Source organism: Myxocyprinus asiaticus, chromosome 6 (genome assembly GCF_019703515.2).
Source record: "Myxocyprinus asiaticus isolate MX2 ecotype Aquarium Trade chromosome 6, UBuf_Myxa_2, whole genome shotgun sequence".
Lineage (NCBI taxonomy): Eukaryota > Metazoa > Chordata > Actinopteri > Cypriniformes > Catostomidae > Myxocyprinus > Myxocyprinus asiaticus.
The window spans coordinates 17,233,676-17,244,474 of record NC_059349.1 but is presented as its reverse complement, the minus strand read 5'-3'; the positions used below and the strand labels follow the sequence as shown (position 1 = coordinate 17,244,474).

The window sequence follows — 10,799 nt, the reverse complement described above, 5'->3', positions numbered from 1 at the left end:
TGTCAGAGTCTTGCTGTACACATTTAAACAAAATTCAGTCAGCAGTTTGCTTTAGTAATTTTGAATTGAACGTTGAGGATGGTCTGGCCTATATCTCCTTTCAAACCTGACCACAGGTTCTGTTCTGTGTTTTGCTCTGAAGTCTTTCTCCCCACCCAAACTTCATGGAAGACTAAAGCATATTTTTCACCATTCTTTTGGCCTTACCATCATCTATAATCATTTAGTGGTCAACTGCACCCGCTGTGTCAACACAAAGAGCCCAGTACAAATAGTAAAACACCTCACAGTGAAATTGAGGAGTTGGAAAAAGGTATAACTTGGTGGAAATCTGTTGATTTTAATGTAGTTTCAGTTCAAAACATTATGAGGGCCACAGTGATCTTTATATAAAAGTTTAATTCAGAGCTCATACCACATTTAAGAGGGGAATCTGATTGCTTGCAGAGCTCTTCTGTCAGTGTATTGTACGGTTGCCTGGAAAGTGAGTTTTGGATAGATCTTATCGTACACATAAAATCAAAATCACAATTAGAAAAGACATCTACAAAATAGAGGGTTTGTCAATATTTAAAGATCTAACAAATTGTGGTGTGGTGTGGGGGCTCTGTTGAATTCAGTAATGGACATTTGTGATTTTGGTTTCAAAAATCTGCCAATACTTTAGAGTAGACCTATACATATATCCAATTATTATAGCAAGAGCACCCATGAATTTTACTTCCCACCAACTTAAAGTTCTTCTGCATGAAAATAAAGGGAAGGAAAAAATACAGTACCTTCCAAAGAAAAACATCTGTCATTATGTAAGAACCACATTATTCTAACATTTAGCTAATTGTGACATCACAAAAGTCATGAATATTAATTAGGTTATGCACTCAATATAATTTCATATAATATTTTAATGTAAATAAATGTTTTCATGAACGAAATGGAAACTCCTGCTCAAGAACTGGCTATTTTTATAAACGGAACCTTACTGTAAATTGTTATAATTTTCTTAAACTACAAATTATATACTAATAATAGGTCATTTTGAAAATACATAGAAGAAAATCACACAAACTTGTGGCAGAATAAGGTATTAAACACTTCTATAATTAGATATTTTTAATGCAAAAAAGAAAACAGCACGGTTGCTCTCAGAGACATATAATTGCTCCTAACTTTCCACTAAATAACGGAAAGTTGCATACAGACTAGAACATCACTGTTCAAGTTCAACAGCCTCAATAAAAGGAAAAATCAAATGTCTACAGAACGGAATATAACGCAATTATGAGAACAGCACTGGCGTATCTTAACTTAAAACTCATAAAACGTCCTAGTTAGGGTACTGGTTAGTGTTTGGTTTTGAGGCTAAATTAAGTCATAAGCAATTCCTCCCATGACTGGATAAATCTCTCTGGAGTAGAGCAAACATAATAAGAGGAATGCAAGTCATAATCGTTAATACTTAAACCTTTATGAACTATATGACCAATATATATTTAGCAATAAATAAAATGACCACTATAACCATGTTGGTAATTTTAACTGGCTATATTAACACACTCTCTCTACAGATTCATTGTGACGGCCAGAAACATGCAGATCACATAAATATTAAGGCATAATCAAATATTTCCTGTGTCGAGTCAATCTGAATTGAAACTTCAAAATTAAGATATCAGTTCAATCATGTCACAGGATGTCTTTTTGATTAAAAACGACAAATACAGAAGTAGCTTTTAGTATCCATTCACATTAAACTAGACTAGAGAAACTACAATTTCCTAGATAGGAGTGAAAGAATGCTTAAAACACAGTGTAGTAAAGTGGATCATCCCATGTGTTATTTGGACAAGAAAAAAAAAAACTGTAGTCATCATGGATTACATAAATAAAGCATGCTTAAATTAGGGTATTCCAAAAACAAACAGCACTGTTTCTCAAGTCAGGAGAGATACTGAGGCTACACAGCATTTCATAGACATAAATGTTTGAATTACTTCAGCATAGGCGGATCAGAACAGCTTGTCAAGATATATTATTTATGAAAGAATATTTCTAGCAAAAGAATTTAGGATCATGCTAAGCATCATTCCAAGGCAAAAAATAATAATAATAATAAAATAATAATAATAAAAAGAAATAATGGGATTATCAATTGCAAATAAAAAGCAGAAGATTAAAATGAGAGCATCAGAAAATACATTAAACAGATAATATGAAGAAAATTTAACATGTAGATGTATATTGGACAATTGATGACAATCATGATTGACTCTGAATGCATTCACCACACTGATAAGATCCTCTAATATCTCGACCCCTCCCCTCATGCAATCCTATTGGCCTATGCACGTTAGGTCAAAGGCAACGCTCCCATTGAGGGGGAAGCATGTCAGCTTGGTCCTCTTGCTGGGGGGAAATACCTGCCATATTACAAGATGCTTAGACTTGTTATGCATGACAACATTACATAGAATACAGGTAATTTAGCAATGTGATACATTACTCTAGAAAATATGACTTAATATGACAATACTGGGAATTTGAAGACAAAAACTGAGTGACACAGAATGGTGTGCAAACTGCAAAGGTCCCTTTGACCAGATCTAAGGAAGCAGACCGTTCCCCCTCAGAGGAAGCTCTCATTCAGAAAAAAGAAAACGTTGCTTTCCATCTCAGTATGTGGTTGTGGGATGAGGTGTGGATGTTAAACCAGGGAACAGTAGCCCCCACAGGCGCCCTGACGCTGCTGCTCCTGATCGGACAGCTGGACTCCGTGGTTCTGGATGCTGCTTTCCCAGAGCCCCGGCGTCTGCAAGATCTTCTCCACCAGTTCTTCAAAGGCACACTGTACTCCGTCCCGTGTTTTTGCGCTAGCCTCTGATAATCATGCAGCATGGGTTAAGATGGACAGGAGAGATAAAGAGAAGAGACAATGTGAATCATCAAAGCAAGACGTGATGCGGTCTGACTTTCAAAAGTGGTGTGTCAGAGTACAAAAGTTAATTTAATGACTTCAGAGATCATTGATTGTAAAAAAAAAAAAAATAATGACATTAGAGGTCAATGATACCATAAACAAAACTGAACATATTATATTAATAGTTAATATAGTATAAGTATATATACTGTATACAGGTGAATTTCATGAAAACATGTCCAGGTCACATTCCAGATCACCCCAAATTTGAAAATGAAGCCTATTTTAGGGACCATAAAGATTATTGCATTGTGACAGCATTTTCATAACAATTTCACAACAATTTCATGACAAATTCTTATTACCATAATGTGTCTGGACATTGCCTTGTAATTCCTATTATGCTCAATGGATATACTCATTAATTCTCATCAAAAGAATACTCTGTTTTAACAAATAACACAAATTATTTATTTTGTACATTTGTTTTGTATTGTTCTTGTACATATTGAATACATAAAACATTCTCAGTTAAGTTGGAAAAAGTATGTGAACCTCTAGGCTAATAACGTCAACAAAAGCTAATTAGAGTCAGGAGTTGGCAAATCTGGCATCCAATTAATGAAATGAGATTGGAGGTGTGGGTTAGAGCTACTTAGACTTATAAAAAGCACTCAAACATTCTGAGTTTGCCATTCACAAGCATCTGCTGACATGGACAATGCCTCGCGCAAAAAAAAAAAAAAAAAAAAAGATTTAAAAAGACCTACGATCAAGAATTGTTGCTTTACATTAGGTTATAGGTTTACAAAGTTATTTCGAAGAGCTTAGATATTCAACTGTCCACAGTTAGACAAATTGTCTATAAATGGAGATGATTTAGTACTGTGGCTACTCTCTCTAGAAGTGGCTGTTCAGCCAAGATGACTTAAAGGGCACACTGCAGAATGCTCAATGAGGTGCTGCACACCTGAATTTGCCACCTTGACACTCCACAATACTACTGGGAAAATGTTTTGTGGACTGAGGAAACTAAGGTTGAATTGTTTGGGAAGAACGCACATCGCTGCGTTTGGCATAAAAAGGGCAACGCATACCCAGATGAAAACGTCATACTAACGGTGAAGTACAGTGGAGGGAGCATAATGATTTGGGGTTGCTTTGATGCTTTGGGGCCTGGACCGCTTGCCATACATTTTTAAATTGAATTCCCAAGTTTATCAGGATATCCTACAGAATAATGCCAGGGTGGCTGTGCACCAGCTGAAGCTCGGTAGGAGTTGGGTGATGCAGCAGGACAATGACCCTAAACATTTAAGTAAATCCACTACAGAATGGCTTCAAAAAAAAGAAAATCCACCTTTTGGAGTGGCCCAGTCAGAGCCCAGAACTTAACCCAATAGAGATAGTGTGGAATGACCTCAAGAGAGCAGTTCACACCAGACATCCTAAGAATATGGCTGAGCTGAAGCAGTTCTGTATGAAGAATGGTCCAAAATTCCTTCTAAACATTTTGCAGGTCTAATCCGCAGCTACCGGAAAAACTTGGTTGAGATTATTGCTGACAAAGGAGGATCGACCAGTTATTAAATCCAAGGGTTCACTTACTTTTCCACAGACCTGTGAATGTTTAATGAGATGTGTTCAATAAAGACATGACAGATTATAATTGTTTGTGTGTTGTTCGCATGAGCACATTGTGTTTGTTTGTTTTATACTTGTGACTGATGAAGATGAGATCACATTTTATTCCAAAGGGTTCACATACTTTTTCTTGCCACGGTGTGTGTGTGTGTGTATATATATATATATATATTATTTACAGTAATGAGAATAAGACTTTTTTGCATTATGGTAGTGAGAATAGGAAGGGAAATAAATGGAAAAAAATCTTAGTAGTCCTAAAAATAGGCTTATTTTCTTCATGACAAAAATTGATTGGGGGTGATATTGACCGGTTTCATAAAATTCTCCTATACACTTTCATAAGCAGTGTACAAGCAAGTAGACCCATTACAGTATAGACTTATCTCTATGTTCCATGATCTCTTAAGGAACAAAGGTAAATGTGTATTTGCCATTACAGAAGTATCTTTTCAACCACAAGTTCCTTTTTTACTTACTTTTTAACTGACAGACATTTTGACATCGGTGACCTCATTTTAACTGTACTGGAAAATATAAATACAATCCTGGCAAGACAAAATGGTCTGCACAAAGGCAGATTATAATGCTCATCTACATCTTGTGATGGCTGACAAGGGGACTGTAATGCCAAAAGAACAATTTAGCTTAAATCCAAATGGAACCATCCAAAACATCAAATCCAATTGCAAACAAAATAAGTGATTTATAAAAAATAAAAAAAAAAGAGGAAACGTACCGATAAAAAGCATAGAGTGTTTCCGTGCAAACTTCAAACCTTCATTTCGGTCTACTTCACGGTTATCCTAAAACAGAGAGGTAATTCTGTATCACACCAAGAAAAATAACAAAAGAAATTTACAGAACACTCTAATTGTCAGCGCACATAACATCAACACTTGTCTTTAAGGTCGCATTCTATGACTTCTGTAGACATCTGTGAAACTTTCCTAATAAGAATAGAAGAGTTCGTGTTTTGACCTGTTTCCATTGCTTTCCATAAGCTTTGCTTTAAACCTTGTAATGTGTTTTGCTCTTCTTAGGAAAAGGTCACATTATTTTATTTTACAATTTTTTGGTCAATGGCAAACCAAAATGGAGGAGGATAACAGAGTTTGTGATTGTCTCGATGTTGTATCACATTAAGTTTAACAAAAAGCAGTGTAAGAGTGGCTGAAAACAGCTTTCATGGTCTGCATTATAATCTACAGCGCAGAATGAGAGATGTGGACATGGAAAATATTAGAATAACTTAGACTAAACTTTGGCACACATGCAATTACTTGTGACTTGGCTCTGACTTGAACTGATGACTCAGGACAATTCCATTCTTAACAGGCTGGGATTAGACATAGTCGTGATTTATGAAACAACAGCTAGTTTATGACGTGGTTTATGTCTAAGTATGCAGCGATTTGTGAGGAAAGCATCGAATACATGTGAAAAATATTTCTTGATGTAATTGAAAACAACTCAATTACCATGTGTGCAACCAACAGCCTTTACAAACAACTAAATATCATTAGCTGGCATGAGTCGAACAAACATGTTGTTCATAGTGCTGTACTATAGTATAATGTACTATAGATACATATAGTATAATGTACTATAGATATTATAGTTCGGTAGATTTGTGAAATGCATATTGCTTCATGCATATTGTTACTAGCTGCACTAATGTTATAATTTTTATTATTAAAATAAAAAATAAAAAGTATTTATTTTGTTAGCAAGTCTTAAAGTGTTGACTTGATTAAACTCTTGATCGACACCCTTCCATCATAGATTCAACACATGGATCCAAGTCAATACAAGTTAAGATCAATCGACAGCATTAGTGGCATAATGATGATTATCACAAAAAATTTTTTTGACTTGTCCCTTCCTTTTCTTTAAAAAAGAGGGGTCACAGTGAGGCACTTACAATGGAAGTGAATGGGGCCAATTTTGGGTGCTTTTAAAAAGACAGAAATGTGAAGCTTATCATTTTAAAAAAAGCACTTATGTTCATTCTTCTGTTAAAACTCGTATATTATTTGAGCTGTTAAGTTGTTTAAATCTTATTTTTTACAGTCATTTTAGGGTTGACTGATGTTGCGTCATCATGGCAACAAAGTTGTAAAATTGGCAATAACTTTACACAGATGCGGTTAGTAAGCGATTTCATAAAACTAAAATCATGTTTACATGCATATTGTTTGTGTCTTGTGGCGATACTTTTGAAACAGTGAGTATTTTAACATTTATGGATTGGCCCCATTCACTTCCAATGTAAGTGCCTCACTGGAACCCAGATTTTTTTTCTTTTTTTAAGAAAATGAGGGGTAAATTTAAAATACATTTTAATCAACAATACGCCACAAATGCTGTCGATTGAGCTTAACTTGAATTGAACCTGGAATATTCCTTTAACTGAGACTTGATTATGACTTGCAGAACAATGACTTTGACCCAAGCCTTTGCCGAATTCAAAAATAGAAACCAGGCATCCATCAAAATGGCTGTGGCAGTCATGCGTGATAAGATGCACGTGTTGGCGGTCTCAGATGCAATTTAAAAACTTAAATTAACATGGAAGTGATTTATCACTTTAATGCATCGTTTCTGCTTTGGACACAGTGTTCATCTAAAACATAACAATGTATCAACAAGTTTGATTGCAATGTTACAGATCGATTAATGTAAATCAGACAAACCTTGTCAATTTTGTTGCCCACAAGCATTTTAACCAGGTCGTTGCGCGTGCAGTATGTCTCCAGCTCGTTGAGCCAGTTCTCAAGTTTTGTGAACGTGTCCCGCTTTGTCACATCATACACTATAAGAAATGAAAACAATAACATAGTATAATTTTTTGCATTAAGCATATGGAGTATGCTAACAAGTATACGAATCGGAGTTGTTTCGAGAGTTAATCTCCAAGGGATAATCAGGGATACAGTCAGTGGTTTATTTACTATATAACGATAATGAGCGGCTGACTGCACATTATCAAGCTAATTACATGGCTACTTACCAAATAAATAAATAAATGCAGATAAAATATTGATTTGAGTTGAATGTATTTTCTAATCCGAGAAGAGACTGCAGAGTGAAATGAGAGGCATCAAACAAGCATAGCTACTATGTAGAAAATGTTTTGTCTGCGAAAATGGTCATTATACAGTTTAGCGGTCATTACACACAAATATTTGAAACCAGAAAGTCACTGCTGAAAAACCAGAATCAAGTGTTGTAGAGAATAATTAAAAAAATCAATATCAATTATGTAAAAAAAAAAAAAAAATGACTAACCTAATATGACGCCTTGTGCTCCTCTGTAGTAGCTTGGTGTTAGAGTTCTGAACCTCTCCTGACCCGCGGTGTCCTAAAATAGAAAGGTCATTTCAAAGTATTTCTGCAGCTTGCTAAACACCTATAGTCCTAAATCACTTATTGAAGTACATAGTGACATCTAGTGGAATCATACAATTGTAAGCTGTAGCAGACATTTGACAAATATACTCTGTGCGCTTGAGCAGTTACATCCCTTTTTGAGTGTTTATTGAGTGTAAAGCATTTTTTAAAACACCGTAAAATACAGTATTACTGTACTTACCCATATTGCCAGCTTGGCTCTGTTACCATCTATTGCAATAGTTTTCACTTTGAAGTCCACACCTAAATCAACCCAATAAAAATATGTATATTATAAATGATGCTTTACTTCGGCAAGCATTAACTTTACCAACGTTATGAACTATGGACATAATACTAGGCATTCTAACAACAAGAATTCATTGTTCAGTCTGTAAGATTAAGTTGAAATGTTTTTAAGCTCATTAGCATCGAGTGTTAACCGATTAAAGGCCATGCATGGTCTGTTTCCAATTCATGACTTGTTATTATTGGTAGAAGTAAAGCTAGAATCTCTCATGTGTGACTCACCAATAGTTGCAGCTAATTCTGGGTCAAATGTGTCATCTGTGAAGCGCAGCAGCAAACTGTGGAGTTAAACAGATAAATACAAGTAAATTAAACTTGAAATGATATAATACATTACGTAAGATCCTCAAGTATTCTTATAAACTCACATTCTAAACTTCTGAGTTGGAAACAAATTCACTTTTCCTTAATAATTTGATGAGAAAAGGCTGCAAATAGTTGGCATGAGCCCTAATTTTGTTAAAGTACTTTGTCATCATAAAAAAAAAAAAAAAAAAAAAGTGTGTGTGTGTGTGTGTGTGTGTGTGTGTGTATATATATATATATATATATATATATTTTTTTTTTTTTTTTTTTTTTTTTTTCAATTTGGAATGCCCAATTCCCAATGCGCTCTAAATCCTCGTGGTGGCATAGTGACTGCCTCAATCCGGGTGGCGGAAGACGAATCTCAGCTGCCTCCGCATCTGAAACCGTCAACACGTGCATCTTATCACGTGGCTTGCTGAACGCGTTATGTTGAATGCGCTATGTCTACCGCGGAGACATAGCGCATGTGGAGGCTTCACACTATTCTCCGCGGCATCCACGCACAACTCACCACGCACCCCACCGAGAGAGAGAACCACATTATAGCGACCATAAGGAGATTACCCCATGTAACTATCCACCCTAGCAACCGGGCCAATTTGGTTGCTTAGGAGACCTGGCTGGAGTCACTCAGCACGCCCTGGATTCGAACTCGCGAGTGTGGTAGTCAACGTCTTTACTCGCTGAGCAACCCAGGCCCCCCAAAAAAGTATATTTTAAGTATTACAGCTGTATTACAACAAGTATTTGACCCTTCTATTAAAGGGATAGTTCCCCCAAAAATGAAAATCCTCTCATAATTTACTCACCCTCACGCCATCCCAGATGTGTATGACTTTCTTTTTTTTAACACAAATTAAGATTTTTAGAAGAATATTTCAGCTTTGTAGGTCCATACAATGCAAGTGAATGGTGGCCTGACCTTTGAAGGTCCAAAAAGCACATAAAAGCACATCCTTTTATTATAAATTCTCCTCCCTGCCCAGTAGGTGGTGATATGCGCAAATAATGTAAAAATAGTTAAAAAAAAAAAAAATTCTAAAAAAAAAAAAAAAAAAAACAACAGCTTCCCACCCATCATACTGATTCTGACTATATAGATTAAACCACTGGAGTCCTATATCTATCTTTATATCTTTTCTTTTTTTATTATTACTATTTCTACATTATTTGCGCATATCGCCATCTACTGAGCAGGGAGGAGAAATTATAATAAAAATATTCTTCTAAAAATCTTAATTTGTGTTGAGCAGAATACAGAAAGTCATACACATCTGGGATGGCATGAGGGTGAGTAAATAATGAGAGAATTTTTATTTTTGGGTGAACTATCCCTTTAAAACTCAGACTTAAGCATGTTTATCTATAGTGAGCTGCCACATAACCAGCAGTTAGCAGGATTGCTAAAGGAACAGCTGCCAGCCAACAGTGCTTCTCATGTCTAATTAAATATTTAAGGGATGCGAAAACTGTAACGCTATACAAAGTATTCATTACCAGTATATTTTTTAAAAGTCAAATTATCTGACATAAGTTCATGCATCACTATTCTAATGCTAGCAAGCGACATAGCTTAAAAATATGTCAACAGCAAATATAATGGCTCAAAATACCGCGACGAATAAATGTTACATTTCCTTCTATTCTTGAGTCAAAAACAACTTGTATCCGTAGAGTTTACTGACTGATGTTGTAAACTCTGACACAGCATTAGTTCAAGTTGTTGCTTGTTCGGATGAAGCCATAGCTAATGCTATTTGACAACTCATACTGTTGTCGGACAAGATAAAAAAAAAACACACACACACACATAATAGTCTTACCTTGATTTACCGACACCACTCTCTCCGATTATTAAAATCTTTAACGTTGTTAGCACGTCGTCGTCCATGTTCTCGTTGTTTACACTAAGCTGGTTAAACACCCGTTCACTCGCCTGCGCTGGAACTTCCGGCTAGAGCATGACGTCAGCGGGGAGTGTCGTGTCAGACATTGCGTAATACTTTTAGAAGCTTCTCCATTGTTACGAAAGATTTCAACAGTAGCAGGTGCTGTAAGCAATTTTTTTTAACATTTATTAATTGACATGCTGAAAATCTCCCTATTCCGCGGTCAGTTGAAAGTTTGAGAACGCTATTTTTTAACCGTTGCTTTTTGCCACATGAAGTTCTAGAACGGTTAAACTCGCTTACAGTACCATTAAGATTATGACATTCAATTAAATAAA

At 35.7% G+C, this 10,799-nt stretch overlaps 1 protein-coding gene across 2 annotated transcripts; it reads right to left on the bottom strand.

The window, feature by feature from the left end:
* Positions 1-1,530: 1,530 nt before the first annotated feature.
* On the bottom strand, positions 1,531-10,538 carry rab18b (RAB18B, member RAS oncogene family). 2 transcript variants are annotated; one of them, XM_051699706.1, is made up of 8 exons: positions 10,396-10,538; positions 8,486-8,541; positions 8,157-8,218; positions 7,853-7,925; positions 7,258-7,376; positions 5,301-5,367; positions 5,041-5,127; positions 2,730-2,877 (listed from the first exon to the last, which is right to left on the bottom strand). In XM_051699706.1, the coding sequence occupies exons 1-7, from the start codon at positions 10,461-10,463 to the stop codon at positions 5,075-5,077; spliced, it is 498 nt and encodes a 165-aa protein (XP_051555666.1). In that variant the 5' UTR covers positions 10,464-10,538; the 3' UTR covers positions 2,730-2,877; positions 5,041-5,074. The 2 variants fall into 2 exon arrangements, with proteins under 2 accessions (XP_051555665.1, XP_051555666.1); XM_051699705.1 differs by lacking the exon at positions 5,041-5,127 and having other exon boundaries at positions 1,531-2,877.
* Between the last annotated feature and the right edge of the window lie 261 nt (positions 10,539-10,799).